A 17,262-nucleotide genomic window follows, 5' to 3' on the forward strand; every position below is an offset into this window, starting at 1 on the left:
TCCAGCGTCCGGCTCTGTTCTGTGGGGGCCAGAGGGATGGGAGGATGACTGGAAGGTACCTGCACGTTATGGACACCTCAGGAGATACAGAAGGGTGGTGGACTTAGGGGCATCTAGGGTGAGAATGGCACTGGAAGCCATCTCTCTGCAATCCACCTTTCCCTCTAACACGGGCAGGAGGCCAAGAAGAAGACAGTGACCTAGAGAGAGATGGGTGTGTGGGGAGAGCTCTTAGGGATAACCAGCTCTAGGCCTGAGGGTCTTCAAGGAGGTGGGGATAGATATAGGAGCAGTGAAGTGGTTTATGTGTTTTTCTTGGGGGCACTATATATTCACATGTGATAGGAGCTCACATTTGTTTAACCTTTGCCATCATGCTCCTGCTGAACGATTTGCTTGCTTTATCTGTAAATTTTCACTGCAATCCTATGAGACCACTTTTAATACAAGTCTGTATTCTAAAGGAAGAAACCTGGGCTCTGATAGGCTAGGTAACTTCCTTGATATCATACAGCTAGGAAGAACCCGGGTCTGTGGGTCTGTGGGCCTCCAGACCCCTTTCTTAAGCCCCGCTACACCCTGGCGAGTCCTGGCTGGACTCTGGCAGTAGAGGGGGAGCACTAGGCTTAACCCAGTGTTGGACCAGTCGCAGAGGGAGATTCCGTGTGGCAGCTCCACCCATATCCCAGAATTCAGGACGGCCCACTTGAGGGAGGAGCCAGTCCCGGCACTAGTTTCTAGGCGGAACGGTAGTAGCGGTGGAAGATAAGGCGCATGTGATCTGTCACGTGACAGCAGATCTCCGGAAAGGCGGAATGGAACTCCGAGCCAGGTGAGAAACTGGGGGGTCGGAGAAGGGAATCACGTTGGAGGGAGTATGTGTTGGAGGGTGGGGACACAATGACAGTCCAACTTCCGCTGAAACCCACTTGCCGCCCCTGCAGCCTCCTAGGGCTCCTAGCCCTTATCGTTGCCGGCAAATGCAGTTATAGCCCAGAGCCAGACCAGCAGCTGACGTGAGTTGATTTAACACTGACCGCCCCCTTTCCCATGCCCTGTCCTGTCCCCACTGTTCTGGTCCTAGCCTACCTCACCCCCTTACCAGCTCCTAGTACCCACTCCATAGTCTCATCCCCAGGTTCCCAGGCTGTGAGCCATATCTGCTTCTGGGATCCTACCCAAGGTCTCAGCCCCTAATCCTGAACCTTCCATGACTATTTCCCATCACAACCCTAACAGAGGCCATGTTCCTGACTTCTGACCTTGCAGGCTGCCCCCAGGCTGGCTGTCCCTGGGCCGTGTGGACCCTGAGGAAGAGCTGAGTCTCACCTTTGCCCTGCGACAGCAGAACCTGGAAAAACTGTCCGAGCTGGTGCAGGCTGTGTCGGATCCCAGCTCTCCTCGCTATGGTGCCTGTCGGGCCTGGGGGTGGGATGTGGGATGCAGTGGAGGGACATAGGGCTGGGCTGAGCCTGGGACCACGCAGATCACGTCAGGGTCATGCTCTCGGTGCCTGTCAAGGGAGATGAATGGCTGTGGCTCTCATTGAAGAGTTTCTGAATAAAAAAGTGAACTGGAGCTAAATTGTCTGAAACTAACTGCCATTTTCCCCAAAAAACTTTCCACCTGTGTTCGTCAGGCTAGAAACCTAAAAAAGGGATATGGTTAAGAGAGCACAGCACAGGCTTTGTGATCAGATCTGGATTCACATTATGATTCTACTGGTTACCAGCTACCAAACAAATGGGGAAGTAGCATCTAGTACAAATGCTCCTTGACTTACAGTGGGGTTACATCCTGATAAACACATCATAAGTTGAAAATATTAAGACAAAAGTGCATTTAGTACACCTCACCTACTGAACATCATAACTTAGCCTAGCCTACCTTAAATGTGCTCAAACGCAATAATATCCAAAAACACTGGCAACACAGTACACTTTAGAGTACCAGTTGTTTATACCCTTGCGATCTTGTGCCTGACTGGGACCTACAGCTCACTGCCAGTGCCCAGCGTCATAAGAGAGTATCGTACCACATATCGCTGTCCTGGGAAATGATAAAAATTCAAAATTCATAATATGATTTCTACAGAATGCGTATTGGTCTTGCACCATAAAGTCGAAAGATCGTAAGTTGGGGACCATCTATACATCTAGGTGCTCATTGACTCAAATTCCTCCCCAACTAAGTCAACTCCCATTTCCCTCTCTATTCAGACACTGAGGCTGCCAGTTCTAACTCTGAAATAGCTGCTGGAGTAGTCCACTTCTCACCATCCCTTGTTGCCACTAACTCAGCTGTTTATTCTCTCACCTGGCTGCAGCCCAGCCCTCTGACTGTCTCTTCCCTCTGCCCCACTCCCCACTCTCCTTCCCACTCTGCTCCAAAATAGTCAGTGTTTTGCTTCTTGACACAATGGTCAAGCTGGATTGTGTCCTTCCCCTGCTTGAAGAGAGGAGGAGTGGTGCGTGCGCAGGGGGCAATCTCAGATGCACCCAGGAGGCAAGTACTAGTCTGCGTGGCTTCATGCAGGAAAACAGTGACTCGCCATCAGGTTAAGCCTACAATTAACAGGAATGAAAATTTGAGCTAAATTAGATGTCATCTTATAATTGGCTCCAAAGGTTTTGAAAACTCTCATTGGAGATAAATTTAAAATGGACAGTTTTAATTTATGAACCTCATTTGTTTTTCCTGATTATGGCAGGTGGTGCCTGCTGTGGTGCAGCATTTGCAACCTAGTAGCTTTTTGGGTAAATCCATATTCCTGGCCCTGCAGCCTTTTCTTCCCCTGACCCCCAAATATAAACTGCACCTGCACAGCCTGCCTTTTTTTGCTAGAAAGTTCCTACTTATCCCTTGTGACTCTGCTCCAGGCTCCCTGGGAAGTCCCAATGCCTCCTGGTTGAGGCCCAAAAAGGGCAATTTGGAAAAGCACTGAATGAAGACAAGAGCCTCTATGAATCCCTGCAGGAAAATACCTGACCCTGGAGGATGTTGCTGAACTGGTCCAGCCATCATCACTGACCCTCCACACGGTCCAAAAATGGCTTTTGGCGGCTGGAGCCCGGAACTGCCACTCAGTTACCACACAGGACTTTCTGACCTGCTGGATGAGTGTCCGGTGAGAGGGAATGATTGCCCCGTGGAGGGTTCCAATTAGCCTATCAGGGAGACCAGTCACCCCAATGGGAGGGAGCTGCGAGCTTGCTAGGGGCTGTGGGTGAGTGCTGGAGCATGGGGAGATGACAGCTAACTGCCTGGTGATGCTCGGGCAGCCTCTGCTCTTTTCCCCGCTTTCTGACCTCTGTTCTCTGATCTGACCTCCAGACAGGCAGAGCTGCTGCTCTCTGGGGCTGAGTTTCATCGCTATGTGGGGGGGCCTGCAGATACCCATGTTGTAAGATCCCCACGTCCCTACCAGCTTCCGAAGGCCTTGGCTCCCCATGTGGACTTTGGTAACAGCCGGTGGGGTTCGTGGAGTTGGGACAGGCAAAGCCAGGGGCTGGGAAAGTATAGATGCCATGGGGGAGGTTGGAGGGGGTCAGCATTAAAGTCTAAAAGATCTTCTCAAACCTTACTTTTCCCCACAGTGGGGGGGCTGCACCGCTTTCCCCCCACATCATCCTTGAGGCAACGCCCTGAGCCACAGGTGGCAGGGAATGTTGGCTTGCACCTGGGGGTGACCCCATCCGTGATCCGTGAGCGATACAACTTGACAGCACAAGATGTGGGCTCTGGCACAACCAACAACAGCCAAGCCTGTGCCCAGGTGAGCCATGGAGGAACCCCAGGGTTCTTGCAGCCTCCCCAGCGAGCCTGACCAGCCTGGGGTGTGCTTTTATCCCCTTTACTGTGATCTGGGATGGTATCTCCTCCCCTGACCCTTGGGGCTACATCCTCTGACCCATGACATCTTCTCTGACTCCTGCTGCAGTTCCTGGAGCAGTATTTCCATGACTCAGACCTGGCTGAATTCATGCGCCTGTTTGGTGGGAACTTTGCACACCAGGCCTCAGTAGCCCGTGTGGTCGGACAACAGGGCCGGGGCCGGGCCGGGATCGAGGCCAGTCTAGATGTAGAATACTTGATGAGTGCTGGTGCCAACATCTCCACCTGGGTCTACAGTAGCCCAGGTACTGCCAAGTAGACTGGTTGGTGGGGAGAGTGGTAGGGCTGAGAGTTGATCTTTCCCCCTAAGGGAATCCCATGAGTTAGAGGCAGGTCCTGCCAACCCCCCCAAATGATTGCCCTTATACCCCTCCCCCACAAAAAATCCAGGCCGGCATGAGTCACAGGAGCCCTTCCTGCAGTGGCTCCTGCTGCTCAGTAATGAGTCAGCCCTGCCACCTGTGCACACCGTGAGCTACGGAGATGACGAGGATTCCCTCAGCAGCGCCTATATTCAGCGGGTCAACACCGAGTTCATGAAGGCTGCTGCTCGGGGTCTTACCCTACTCTTTGCGTCAGGTAACCTCCTACTATAAACTTAAACCCCACCACCACCCATCCACCCATCCAGGGAGCTTTGACTCCACAGCGACCCCTGAGCCTGATCTCTGACTCATAATCTGATTTTAACAGGGACCACTGATCTGACCTACCTCTATCAGTAATGCCTGACATGTGAATTCCCTGTCATATGAACCTACATACAGAGCTCTGACAAATTAATCTGAGTGCTAAACTTGGTCTCTCTCCCAGGTGACAGTGGGGCTGGGTGTTGGTCTGTCTCTGGAAGACACCAGTTCCGTCCCAGCTTCCCTGCCTCCAGGTAAATACCCCAGCCCACCATGTATCTGTGACCACCAGCCTTTCATTTGTGACCTCATGATCTAGAGCCTTTGCCTTGACCCTATCAGGTGTTCCTGTGGCTCAGCCTCAGCTTTACCACCCTGGTTGCTGTACTCCCCTCTTCCTGTAGGTCCCAGGCCCCTGAGTAGGACACAGCTCCCTGAGTAGGACACAGCTCCCAGTGTTCCTCTTTCTTAGTCCCCAGGCATTCTGGTGGAAGATTTGGTGGGTGTTCTGTAGGGAAAATGTGCAGTCACCTCAGGCCACCCTTGAGGGCTCAAAACCTTTTACTCATCCCCATGTGCATGCTTCCCCACAGATTCCAGACCCTCCCGCAAGACCCAAGCCAGACTCACCCATCTCTACATGTCGCATCCAGCACAACACGGGCAGTGAGGGTGTGAGAAGGGGCGGCTTTGGGTTAAGTTTTTAAGAAAGAAACAAACAGAGACTTAATGCAGTTTAAATCTCAGAAGGCCAGGGGTCTCACAGTTCTGAAAGACTGGAGCCCAGATATGAGCCGACTGGAGGTTTTTATTGATAAGTATACAAGGGAGTAGCAGTGTTTTTGGCACAGTCTGTGAGACTCACTTATCACGTTATAGAAACAACCCAAACCAATTATGTTGATCTTCAAACAGCCGAAGCAGAAAGTCCTTGAGGTGAGGTATGCAACTCCTTTAAGGGACATATATCACATGGTGAAATTGTTTCACAGAGCTGAGCAGAGAGAGCTTAATCTTATCACTCTCAAGACTTTTCTCCCAATTAGGTGAGAGGGAAAAGTCAGAGTCAGCAGCGGCTTTTCCCAGGCAGGGGGGAGTGGGGCAAGTCCCCTTCCCAGATCTTTCTAAAGCAGCTCATTGGGGTCTCCATGGGGTTCCGCCTAGCTTGAGTTGTCCCCCCCGCCCCGTGGGGAATCTTACTCGTCATTGGCTGCAAACCCTCTTTTGGAGACTAGATAGAGAGACATGAGCTATAAAACATTGAGATAAATAACGTCCCAAAAAGGCACAGTCTCACAGACTTTTCTTTCCATAAGGAAAGACATGGGGGGACAGTCTGCTAGGCTGCTGTGTGACAACATCTACACATTTTGGAAGTCCCCTTGGGGCCCCTATAATCTGAGTGCTGTTTTCTGCCCTCAGCCCCTATGTCACCACAGTGGGAGGCACATCCTTCCAGAATCCTTTTCGAGTCACAAGTGAGATTGTTGACTATATCAGTGGTGGTGGCTTCAGCAATGTGTTCCCACGCCCTTCATACCAGGTACGTGTAGTGTAGGTTTGTGTGGATAGATGGAGGTGAGGAAGGGTGGGAATCCTCAGTTCAGGAGACAGTACTCACTCAACAATGCCTTTCAGGAGGAAGCTGTAACCCAGTTCCTGAGATCCAGCCCCCACATGCCACCATCCAGTTACTTCAATGCCAGTGGCCGTGCCTACCCAGATGTAGCTGCACTCTCTGATGGCTACTGGGTGGTCAGCAACCGTGTGCCCATTCCATGGGTGTCTGGCACCTCGGTGAGAATCAGCCTGGCTCCCAACCTTTAGGAACTACCTTCAGCCTCTACCCCTAAGTCCTTGCACCCAGAAGCCCTAACTCCTCAGGGACCTCTGATCCTTTCAAATATCCTTCCCCAAAAGTGCAGTCATTCTGAACCCCTAACTTCTACTTGCACCTTGCAGGCCTCTACTCCAGTGTTTGGAGGGCTTCTGTCCCTGATAAATGAACACAGAATCCTCAGTGGCCGCCCCCCTCTTGGCTTTCTCAACCCAAGGCTCTACCAGCAGCATGGGGCAGGACTTTTTGATGTGAGTGTGGAAGGGATGGGTGTGGACATTTTCATAAGAGCATAGGATGGGACTATTGGGTGCGGGGGTGTAGTCTGTTAGTACTGGTACCAGCAGGCCCAGATCTGATGCTCACCCTCTCCCTAGGTCATCCGTGGCTGCCATGAGTCCTGTCTGAATGAAGAGGTGCAGGGTCAGGGTTTCTGTTCTGGCCCTGGCTGGGATCCTGTGACAGGCTGGGGAACACCCAACTTCCCAGCTCTGCTGAAGACATTAATCAACCCCTGACCCTTTCCTGTCGGGAGAGTGGGCCTGTCTCCTGCCCCACAGCTTGTGGCTTGTTTCCTTATTCTGCACTATTGGAAATCCTGCTGAACCCTCACCTGTTGACTGCTGAGAGCTTATCCCCCTAACCTTGAAGTGCTATGAGCATGACTTGACTCCCAACCCTAACCCTGTTCCATCATACTCAGGTCTCCCTACTCCCGCCTCAGGTTTCTCAATAGATGCTATCACCAGTGCTGTTTGAATGCATCCCTCAACACTGCCCACCCCCGCACCATGTCTTCTTTCTCTGCAACCAGGCTTTTCCAAAGTGTTGTCTACACTGTCTGTGCACTCATGAATTTTACTTCATGTTCACTCCTCAATTCATTGCACTGAGACTTCTGCTCTCACTTTTGTACTTTCCTCCCCTGACATTGAAAAACAATGGCCTCCCTGCTGCTTCCTCCAGTGCACACTTCCCAATCTTTGCTTTATGGCCTTCTTTCATAGTTGCCCACTCCCTCTCCTTCCGTAGCTTCCAGGGTTTAACTTCTTTTCTGACCACCCCCTTCGTCCTCTTTTTCTGCTTCCTCATTGAATATTGGTGTACTTCATTTCTCCATCCTCAGTCTTTTGCTCTTCTCACTCTACCTATTGCCCCTGGAACAAATCCGTCATGATTGGCATCCACAGCCATCATCATCTCACTACGTCAGACTTTCTGTCCAACAGTGATTGATACTTCAAAAGGAAGATATGTGATACTTGACACTTATCTCTCTCCCAATCTCAATCTGTTCTCTTCTTTTTGGTAAATGATACTATGCTTCTTCCAACCAAACCAGAGACCTGGGTGTCATTCTAGACTCCTATTTCCTTCATCGCCCACCACCACCACCACCTTCAATTAACAAGTCCTACTGACTTGCCTCTTAAACACATCTTTATGCACAGGTCTGCCGGTTATATTTCTTATGTACATGTAGAACTCATTTACTTATCTTTATCTCCACTACTACATTAGCTTAGAGCCGTATTCTTTCTCCTCTGAATTTTAAGGCCCTTGCAAAAAAATTACCTTATTTCCTGCCCTTCCCTAAACCATCTTCCAGAATAAAATGAAAATCTCATCAGGTCATTTATTTAAGATCCTTCAAAGATTACCCGGTAAAGTTCAGGCTTTTTGTCATGACTCACAAACCTTATTTCTTCCTTGCTATTTGTTCCTGAGTAACAAATTGTTTATCCTCCCCTGCTTTCCTCCCATATACATTCTTTCACTTGTGCTCAAGATATTCTGTGCCCTTAACACTACCCCTAACTCCTCTTTGCTTGGTTGATTTCCAGGATTCTTTCCAGACTCAGCTCAGAATCCATTATATTCCCTTGTGAACCTTTTGGCTCCCTACTGGTTGCTTTTGGTATAGCACAAAAATCCTAGATTTTTGAAACCAAACGTTTGATTCTTGTTTCTGATACAGACTAGGGGAGAGCCTTAGGGGCCAGTAAGTTGATCTCCCTGAGCCTTTTCCTCACTTGTTAAGTGGGGATATCGATACCTGCCTCTCATAATTATCAGTGAATAATTAAATGGAATAATGGTGATAAGAGTGCCTGACACACAGAAGTAGGCAGCAGGTGTTAGTTCCCTTTGTCCCTTGCACTGCACACTTTGTCTACCTCTAGTATTGTAACTCCTACATAGTATTGAAATTGCCAGTTGACCTGTTTGCCTCCCTTTCCAAGACAGTTGGTGCCTAGAGGACTAGAGTCTTGTTTTACTTAAACTTTGCATTCGCAGGCCCTAGCTCAGGTTTGGCAAATAGGAATTAAATAAATGTTTGCTACATTGAAAACCTCACTCTTTCCCTCGCTGTGATTTTTGCATATGTGTTTTTACTCAGGCTGAAACACCTCCCTCCGCATCTACAGCAGCACTGGGCGCGCTCCTGCAGACTGCACTTCTCCGGGCAGCTGGCGGGGAGCGGGGCGCTTTCCACCTCCACTACGAACCTTTAAAAGGCTGAATAAGGGAACTGGAAAGCATGCAGGCTGGCAGATGGTCCAACCCTGTCGGACCAATGAGCCAAAAGAGAGGTCTTTAGGTGGCAGGCTGAAAGAGGGTCCCTGATCCGCAGAAGAGTCCTCGACATTCCAGGATTCCCAGCCCTGCAGAACCACCGACGAGTACGGAGCGGTGGGAGGTGGAACGTCCGCGGCCAGCGCGGTTCTCCAAGGTTTGGTCTCCGCCCCTCGGTCTGTGTCATCTAGCGGGCATACAGGCAACCAGGAGGAGAGAAGCCTAGGGGAGAGAGCGGTCATGGCGTGGGAGGGGCAAGCGCGAGGAGTGACGTCACTCGGGTGTGTGCGTAACGTGAGCGGAAGCGGAAGCGGTTCTGTTCGCCGCCTCTCCCACCGGCTAGATGAGCTGCAGCGGCTCCGGCGCGGACCCCGAGGCGGCGCCAGCCTCCGCCGCCTCGGCCCCGGGCCCTGCACCCGCGGTCTCGGCCCCCGCCGTGCTGCCCGCCGGCACCGCTGCGGAGAATAAGGCCAGCCCCGCGGGGACAGCAGGAGGGCCTGGGGCTGGAGCCGCGGCAGGGGGCACGGGACCCGTGGCAGCGCGGGCCGGGGAGCCGGCCGACCGGCGCGGGGCGGGTGAGGGCCGGGACGGGTGAGGGTGAGGGCAACGTGTTTCTCGGGGCTCCTCGGCGGGGGAGGGCAGAGGGTATAAGGCAGACCTAGCTGAGGCCCTGCGCCTTCCACCTCCGTGTCTCAGTTTGCTGGTTCTCCTCCAGCTGCGGTGTCGGCAGGCGGCGCGGCGCCCCCGGAGGGGGCCATGTCTAACGGGGTTTATGTGTTGCCGAGTGCGGCCAACGGAGACGTGAAGCCGGTGGTGTCCAGCACGCCTCTGGTGGACTTCCTGATGCAGCTGGAGGATTACACGCCTACGGTGGGCTTCCTGCCAGAACAAGGCTATTGGCCCGCTGTCACGCCAATTTTCCTCCACACCACCTGGATTTCCAGTGTCGTCTTCTTGTGTTTCCCTCCCATACTTGCTCTTGTGACTTATCCCCTCTGCCCACCCAAACTGTAAGCTTCCTGCGAGTGTCAGGCCTGTCCTCCATTTCCCTCACCTTTTCACTCTCAGCCTGGCAGTGCATAGGGCTTACACTAATAGCTGTCTAATTGATCTCTCAGATTCCAGATGCAGTGACTGGTTACTACCTGAACCGCGCTGGCTTTGAGGCCTCGGACCCTCGCATGTGAGTAAATTCTGGGCAAGTTCGAGAGTTGGGTGCTTGTGTGGATTTGCTGTCCATTTCCTTAGGTTTTTTTTTTCTCTCTCTCTAGAATTCGGCTCATCTCCCTAGCTGCCCAAAAATTCATCTCAGATATTGCCAATGATGCACTACAGCACTGCAAAATGAAGGGCACAGCCTCGGGCAGCTCCCGAAGCAAGAGCAAGGTGTGAGGGGAGGCTCATTGAATCAGTAATTACCTCCCAGCAGCGGAGGCTTAATTTATCCTGAAACCCCTTTCGGGAAACAGCCCTAGGGGAGGTGAAAGACCTATTCAGGGTCACCCACCTGGGATTGAAATCTGGGATTCCTGTGTTTAGCTGGTGCTCTTCCCTCTTCCCTCAGGACCGCAAGTACACTCTAACCATGGAGGACTTGACCCCTGCCCTCAGCGAGTATGGCATCAATGTGAAGAAACCACACTACTTCACCTGAGCCATCCAATCTAAATGTACTTGTCTGTCCTCTTGTCCCCACACCAGCCTGTTTTCATAATAAACTTTATTGTGACAGGCAGGGCTGATCCCTCCCATGCTGGGAGACACCATGTGGCAAGTGACAAAGCTGAGCCCAGCCCCTTTTGGGGCCACAGCGGTAGGGATGGGCACAGGGGACGGGCCCCATGGCTGGGGTAGTACCATGACTGGAGGCAGGGGAGGCAACCAGAGGCCCACAGCTTTGGGGAAACATAGTCCCCTAACAGTGTCCCCACACCTCTGGAGTTTAGGCAAGGACTTTCCAGTCCTACTTGTCCTGCATCTTCTCCAGGATGGGCACAATCATGTCAAACTTGGGCCGCTTAGCAGGGTCTTCATTCATGCAGATCTTCATGAGCTTACACACATGGGGGGAAATGCCTGGTGGGATGGTTGGCCGAAGGCCTTCCAGTGCCACCTGTAAATGTAGGGAAAAACAAGGTGGGTCTCAGCACTCCAATCTCATGTAGAGAGATCTCTAGCTCTCAGGACAGGATTACTATATATTTGAACAAATGTGGGAAAATTCCAGCCCCACTACAGTTATTGTCACTACCACTACCATCCCCTACCACAAATATATACATTGGTGCTTTCACCTTCATTCCAATCTCCATGTTGGAGAGGTCAGCAAAGGGTACTTCCCGTGTCACCAGTTCCCATAGAAGCACTGCAAAACTCCACATGTCTGCTGAGCGTCTGTTTGTATCTTCAGGCTTCTTCTGCAAAGCTGGAGGGACAGGATTTATCTCTTACAGCTGCTTGTTCTGTCCTATCTCTGTCCCCTTCCATTATTACTGAGCTGGCCCTTCTCTACCTCCAACATGATGCCCTCACTCACCTTCAGGGGCCACCCAGGCAGGTGCATACATGCGCCCAGGGCATTGGAAAGAGAACTTGACATCAGCCATGCTGATTCGGGCAGTCATGTCCTCATCAATCTGAGAAGACAGATATGTGGAAGGAGGTAAGTCCTATTTTAGATAGGGAAAGGTCTTCTGGGGGCCTCAGCCAGGAATGAAGTTGTGACCTCACCATTACACTACGGCTATTGAGTGCATGTCGTGGGATGAGGGGCTCTAGTGTGTGTAGGAAGGCCATGCCCCTTGCCATGTCCAATGCAAACTTCACAGCCTGGCTCTGGTCCACGACAAAATCTAGGAAAGGAGGCAAGAGTCAAAAAGTTTGAAGAGGCCCACACACCCTTCCCCACTCTGTGCTACAGCATCCCCTACTCACTGGTGCCTTCATGTAGTACATTGTACAGGGATCCATATGGCATCCAGTGTGTGATGAGGGTGGGGTGAGGAGCAGGTGGAGCCTGACAGAAACCTAGTACTGGGAGCACGTTGGGATGCGAGAAAATCCTGGGAGAGAAAGAGAGTGTCCCTGGCTGAGACCCAGTGTCAAACATCTCTTGGGTGCTAGTCAGGTTTCCTTGGAAGTGGCAGCTTCCAGTTTAGGCCTTGCCCCACCTGAGCCGGGGACACTCCTCGTTGAAGTCCCTGCTCTTCCTTGTACTCCAGTCTCGAACCTTCAGCACCTTCATGACGATGTCATTGCCCTGCCAGCGGCCCTTCCACAGCTAAGGGACAGGTAAGGGTTAGGAGGCTTTAACTAAGGTCACCACTTTCATGCCCACTAACTGGATAAGAAACTTAAAAAGGTACAGATAGGTAATTTGGGGGATTTGGGGAAGGAGGGGCACGAATGGCAGGGGTCACCTCTCCAGAGTGATTCTCGTTTAGCTTTGCCAGGAAGTTGAGCTGTTTGAAGTCAATGCCAGAGTGTTTGTTCAGAGTCCCATTTCCTGAAAGTGTGGGCAGGTCAGGTACCCAGCTTCTCCCAAACTCAGCCCAGGAGCCCAGAATTATTCCCTGTTACCACCCCTCCCCTCACAACTGACTCACTGGGCCGAGTGCGGGTGGTCCCCTTCCAGAATGTGTCCTTGTATGGTATACGGTTGAGATTCTGGCCCATCTTCTCTGCCCGCTCTGGGAAAGAAAGACAAATAGTCTTGGCCTCAGCTGTGATATGGAAGAGATACGTGGGGACAAGACAAGAAGACAAGCTGGGGGGTGGGGAACGGACCTCGGAGTAGTTCTCTCAGGGGTGCCTTCGCTTTGTCCACAGGCATCTCTCCATACTTGTTGCAGATGCTGACAAGGGCCCCGTTAGCCACCAAGTCCTGAAATAAAAAGGTGGTTGTGATGAGGGCCCCTGCTTCCTCCCTGGCAGTCACAACCAACCATGAACGCAGATGCAGTACACACCCTGTGTCATACACGTGGCAATGCTCACAGAATGAGTTAAGGATTCCAGAGTCTCCCACTGAGGTTCAGACTTTGCTTCCCACCCATCCCAGTGCTCGGGGCCTGAGTACTCACCTCTGCCACCTGATCTTGACCCCAGAAACAGGCATAGTGCAGGGGCACGTTTCCATGCTCATTCACTGCATTGATGTCTGCTTTGTACTGCAGCAGCTGGTCCCCAGGGCCAGACAGACAAAAGAGGCAGAAGGCACAGTCAGTCCCAAATGAGATGGGTGCTGAGGCATGCGAGGAGGCAGAAGAGTACCCATGTTTTCTACAGTATGTTACAGTGCCTGTGACTGACTTCCAGGCAGGTATGTGATGTGATGTAGGGGACTGAGGGAGGGGATCACACATACCTTCTGTACAATATCACGGTGTCCATGACTGGCTGCCAGGTGCAGGGGGGTATCATCCCCTCGGTTCATCACATTGATTCGTGCTCCCCGCATGATCAGCATCTCAACCACAGCAGAGCGGCCTTCTCGGCAGGCCCAGTGCAAGGGAGAGAAGCCATGATCGTCCCTTTGAAGAAAGGGGCAATGATCATTGATCTGGAGGTGGGATGGGGGCAAAGGCTTTGGTATGGGAAAAACTGAGTTCCTCTGCATACTCGCGCTGGGAAACCTTACCTCTCTAGGTCTTTAATTCTCATTCATGCCAGCAACTCCCAAAGCTGACCAATTCAGAGCTTCCCCTGAACTTCAAACCCAACCAACCACCACCTGCAATCCCTGCAAGTCCATATGATTCATTCTTTACCACCATCTCCCACCAGCCTTTGTGCCCTGGCATGCCCTATCTCATTAAATGGTAGCATTCTTCACCTGCTACCCCTCTCTACCCCTTTTGCAGCATCTATTGGTCCTTTGTTTTCCACTGCATCTTGTACATCCCCCTACTATAGTACTTACTACACTGGATTGTAAAACTGTTAATGGGTTGTCTTGTCTATTAGATGCTAAGCTTGAGAAAATGGATTGAAAGCAGGTGTTCAGTGCAAGTTGTGTTTGTGGCAGGGGTGGGGGTAGTCTTGGAGAAGGAAGGTCACAACTCATGGGAGAGGTAGCAAGCTTACTGATTGGCTCTGGTACTGAAATTAAGATCTAAAAATGGAATGGAATTAAAATGATGTTTTGGGAGGGTTTATAATGAAAAGGAGACGTGCTTTTGTTAAGTCATTGCTGTTGAGGCAGTTATCAAACTAAAACATAAAACAGGATTCCTCTACTCAAGCAATCTTGGAACACAAAAAACAGAAGAAAATAATGGGTTCTTTAGAAAGAAAACTACCCAACTTTTTTCTTTTTCCATGGACATGCATTTTATACAGCAAAAGAAGTGTACAAAAAAAACCCAAAACAACTGGGTGGGAGCTGGGCCTGCCGGACAGCCTGGGGCCATAAAAGGAAATTCCCTCCAGTCCCTGGATGCAGATCCAAGAGGCGGAGCAAGGGGCGGTCCTCAGTCTGGGCAGGCTGCCTCCGGATGCCTTAGTGCTGTGGTCACTTCCCGTGTGGGGGCTCTAGACCAGGCCTGGAGCTGATCAGGGTTCTGGCCACCACAGGCCACCCAGATGCCCCCACAGTTGATGGGGGGTCAAGGGGGCGTGGCCTTTAATTTAATGATTTCCCTCCATAGCTGCTAGTCATCTGTTCACACAAAGATAGCCAAAAGCTTTCCTGGGAGGTGGGGATCCTCCCCCTCCCCAAAGCAATTACCACCCCCTGCTTATCTGTCAGTTTTGTCTACTAGCTCTTTAATGTGTGCCCTGGTTTATCAGCCTCTTGCAGTCTATGGCACCAGAGTAAGCCAGAGCCTGAGGGCAAAAGTATGGGCATAAGGATTCTGCCCACTGTCAGGCTGTCTGTCATCTCAGGGCCTAGACTTTAATCTCAAAAAGACCTGCAGGGAATTCACCTGTACCTCATATCCAGCACAGAGCTTGTTTGGGCCCCTAAAGCCTATCTCCTCAAAACACCAAAGCCTTCTCCAGTTTCATTAATGCCACTCCTTCACTTTTGGGCAACAGAGAGTCTTCCTAGACGCCAGGCCCAATGGAGAACTTAAGTCTTTATAACCCCACCAGCAAAATAGTAATAGCACTGTCATTATCAAAGCACCCTCTGAAGAATTATATGAATAATGGAACAAGAGACTGAATCATGGAGAAGTAGTGTAGAGCCTAATGGGAACCCATGAAGCCTGGATAAAGGTTACAGGTGATCCTTACTTCTCAAACCTAAAAACTAAACTCTGCCAACCTTAAAAAATAAAATTTAAAGAAATTAAAATCCACCAGCCTGAGTCAACATCACTTTATTTCCTCATCTCCCACTCAACCTGTCAAAAGGCTATACCACCTTGAGGGCAGGCATTAAGTCTGATTTCCAGCTTCTATCACCTAGCACAGATGTTTAGTATAGTTCCTTAAGTGAAGGAACCCAGTGTAATCTGGATTCTTCACCTATTTTCCTGTGAAACAGCCCTCACAGAGATCAAGTATATCATTAATTGTAAATTAAATAGTTACTTTAAAGTGCTTAAGTTCTTTGACCTGGCAGCAGCACTACTGTTGACCACACCCCTTCATTGAAACATTCACTTCTCTAAGCTTTACTAACATATTTTCCTGTTTCTTCTTCAACCTCCAGTTGTTCCTTTTAGGTCTGGCAGGCTTCTCATCCCCTCTCCTCACACCCATGTCTTCAGGTATCATCTATATGCTAATATCTCCCAATTTGTGTCTCCAAGTCAGATCTCTCTCCTGAAATCCAAATCTGCATAACCAGCAATCTACTCAACATTTCCACTTCACTGTATTGTCACTTTAACATGTCTAGAGTGGAACTCATCATCCTTCGGTCTTGTCCATCTTGGTAAAAGGAACCACCATCTACCCAAGTGCCCAAGCCAGAACCCTGGTCATCATCTTTGACGTTCTGCAGTTCCCACACCAAGTCTCACCAATGCTTTATCCTAAAGATTTCAGGAATCTGATCTTTCTTTTTCACCTGCCCACATTCTAGTCCAAGCCATCACCACTTCTGGGATGGACTAGGCAATTGCCTCTCTTCACATTGCCACCTACTCTTCACAAAGCATCCAACATGACACTTAACAAATGGACAATCTCATCATGACATGGTTTTAAACATTTGTTCTTAGAAAAAAGATATTATAGCCTAAATATCCTCGCATGATCTGGCTGACCTTTGCAGACCTTTCCAGTCTCCTGTCATTCTCCACTTGTATCCAATGCTTCAGCCCACGAAAGCTCACAGAGCTCTTCTATCCTCCAGCCATATGGAACTCTGGACAATGTCTGGGCACTCTCCATTCTCTGTTTTGTCTCCTAACCCATACAGTTCACTGAGGCTGGAAAGCTTTCTGCGGCCTCTGCCTATAAAACTCTTATTTAGCAGTCAAGATACAGGTCCAACACAGCTTCCTTTGGAGATTCTCTGCCCGCTGCACAGGCTGTGCTTGGCACTCATTACACTGGATAGGAAAGTCATCAGCCCCTACCAGACATGAATACCCCACATCACGCAGAGGAGCATGTCTTTGCCCTTCCTCTCACCCACCAGCCACCTCAGCTCACCCCTGGTTGAGGTCGTTCTCCGTGTTGTCCAGCCACAGGCGAACCGCAACAGCGTTGCCCTCCCGGCACTGAGTGAAAATGTCGTCCATAGCAGCGTCCCGGCGCTGAGTCCCCTAGATTAAGGAAGCCTGGGGACTGTGAAGGGTACCGGGGTGAGCCCCAAGCTTTGTTCCCCGCAGCAGAGAAGAGTCTGTTGGGGATGGATGTCTGGGTGCTGCGTCCCCAACTAGTGGAAGTCTGGGAAGGAGTTCGGGGCAGCGGGATGATCCCCAACTGTGTACCCTGTGCGCGAGGGAAAGGCAGGTCGGGGCGAAGTAGGGGGCGATTAGTAGGTAGTAGTATTCCCCGAAGGGATGTATGAGAACAAGTACAGGGACCCAACCCGCTAACAGAGCTGGGGGAGGGGGAAAGCTCAGGCGCCCCGTACCCTGGGAGAGGAAATTAGGGGTCCTTCTCTGAAGTGGCCCTCGTTCCTGACTCGGAACTTAGGCGGAGTGAGGGAGGACGGGCTGGCAGGACTCGCGCCATGGGGAAGGGGCACGGGTGTTCCCGTACTCACCGGGACTCGAGCTGGAGGAGCCTTCTCCGGGGAACTCCGGTCTGGCCGCGCCCGCCGCCCGACCCCGCCCCTGGCCCTCTCCGGCCAACGCGGGCCTCCCTCCCTCCTCCTTGCCCTTCTAGCCCACCAGTGTTTAAACTCAATGGTTTTCTGCG

The 17,262-nt window shown here is 51.1% G+C and overlaps 3 protein-coding genes across 5 annotated transcripts; 2 read left to right on the plus strand and 1 right to left on the minus strand.

Annotated features, from left to right (window-relative positions):
- Nucleotides 1-716: 716 nt before the first annotated feature.
- On the plus strand, nucleotides 717-8,718 carry TPP1 (tripeptidyl peptidase 1). The gene is made up of 13 exons (XM_033120722.1): nucleotides 717-832; nucleotides 945-1,016; nucleotides 1,270-1,409; nucleotides 2,977-3,127; nucleotides 3,334-3,461; nucleotides 3,597-3,775; nucleotides 3,941-4,139; nucleotides 4,285-4,473; nucleotides 4,708-4,777; nucleotides 5,946-6,066; nucleotides 6,162-6,320; nucleotides 6,486-6,611; nucleotides 6,738-8,718. The coding sequence occupies exons 1-13, from the start codon at nucleotides 816-818 to the stop codon at nucleotides 6,876-6,878; spliced, it is 1,692 nt and encodes a 563-aa protein (XP_032976613.1). The 5' UTR covers nucleotides 717-815; the 3' UTR covers nucleotides 6,879-8,718.
- A 539-nt stretch (nucleotides 8,719-9,257) lies between these two features.
- Nucleotides 9,258-10,668, plus strand: TAF10 (TATA-box binding protein associated factor 10). Its single transcript, XM_033120727.1, has 5 exons — nucleotides 9,258-9,512; nucleotides 9,653-9,807; nucleotides 10,056-10,120; nucleotides 10,209-10,323; nucleotides 10,502-10,668. Exons 1-5 carry the CDS (start codon nucleotides 9,281-9,283, stop codon nucleotides 10,589-10,591), a joined length of 657 nt encoding a protein of 218 aa, XP_032976618.1. The 5' UTR covers nucleotides 9,258-9,280; the 3' UTR covers nucleotides 10,592-10,668.
- ILK (integrin linked kinase) lies at nucleotides 10,641-17,223 on the minus strand. Of its 3 annotated transcripts, none has more exons than XM_033120725.1 (13): nucleotides 17,108-17,223; nucleotides 16,549-16,661; nucleotides 13,304-13,469; nucleotides 13,020-13,115; nucleotides 12,724-12,820; nucleotides 12,543-12,626; nucleotides 12,357-12,442; nucleotides 12,108-12,217; nucleotides 11,872-11,999; nucleotides 11,668-11,789; nucleotides 11,474-11,573; nucleotides 11,232-11,362; nucleotides 10,641-11,050 (listed from the first exon to the last, which is right to left on the minus strand). In XM_033120725.1, the coding sequence occupies exons 2-13, from the start codon at nucleotides 16,635-16,637 to the stop codon at nucleotides 10,901-10,903; spliced, it is 1,359 nt and encodes a 452-aa protein (XP_032976616.1). In that variant the 5' UTR covers nucleotides 16,638-16,661; nucleotides 17,108-17,223; the 3' UTR covers nucleotides 10,641-10,900. The 3 variants fall into 3 exon arrangements, with proteins under 3 accessions (XP_032976616.1, XP_032976617.1, XP_032976615.1); XM_033120726.1 differs by lacking the exon at nucleotides 17,108-17,223 and adding an exon at nucleotides 16,976-16,994; XM_033120724.1 differs by having other exon boundaries at nucleotides 10,643-11,050; nucleotides 16,549-16,683; nucleotides 17,108-17,206.
- Between the last annotated feature and the right edge of the window lie 39 nt (nucleotides 17,224-17,262).

The sequence above is a fragment of the Rhinolophus ferrumequinum genome, chromosome 11 (assembly GCF_004115265.2).
Source record: "Rhinolophus ferrumequinum isolate MPI-CBG mRhiFer1 chromosome 11, mRhiFer1_v1.p, whole genome shotgun sequence".
In the NCBI taxonomy this organism is placed as follows: Eukaryota; Metazoa; Chordata; class Mammalia; order Chiroptera; family Rhinolophidae; genus Rhinolophus; species Rhinolophus ferrumequinum.

Excerpts from the sequence above, each read along its gene's own strand:
- TPP1 (XM_033120722.1), top strand. Across the intron at positions 3,128-3,333 it reads ACCTGCTGGATGAGTGTCCG|ACAGGCAGAGCTGCTGCTCT; the intron begins GTGAGAGGGAAT and ends TCTGACCTCCAG. Across the intron at positions 6,067-6,161 it reads TCCCACGCCCTTCATACCAG|GAGGAAGCTGTAACCCAGTT; the intron begins GTACGTGTAGTG and ends AATGCCTTTCAG.
- ILK (XM_033120725.1), bottom strand. The coding sequence starts at position 16,637 with ATGGACGACATTTTCACTCAGTGCCGGGAGGGCAACGCTGTTGCGGTT. Across the intron at positions 12,821-13,019 it reads GTCAAGATCAGGTGGCAGAG|GACTTGGTGGCTAACGGGGC; the intron begins GTGAGTACTCAG and ends TTTTTATTTCAG. Across the intron at positions 11,790-11,871 it reads TGTACTACATGAAGGCACCA|ATTTTGTCGTGGACCAGAGC; the intron begins GTGAGTAGGGGA and ends CTCCTTTCCTAG.
- TAF10 (XM_033120727.1), top strand. The coding sequence starts at position 9,281 with ATGAGCTGCAGCGGCTCCGGCGCGGACCCCGAGGCGGCGCCAGCCTCC. Across the intron at positions 9,513-9,652 it reads GGCCGACCGGCGCGGGGCGG|CTGCGGTGTCGGCAGGCGGC; the intron begins GTGAGGGCCGGG and ends GTTCTCCTCCAG. Across the intron at positions 10,121-10,208 it reads GAGGCCTCGGACCCTCGCAT|AATTCGGCTCATCTCCCTAG; the intron begins GTGAGTAAATTC and ends CTCTCTCTCTAG.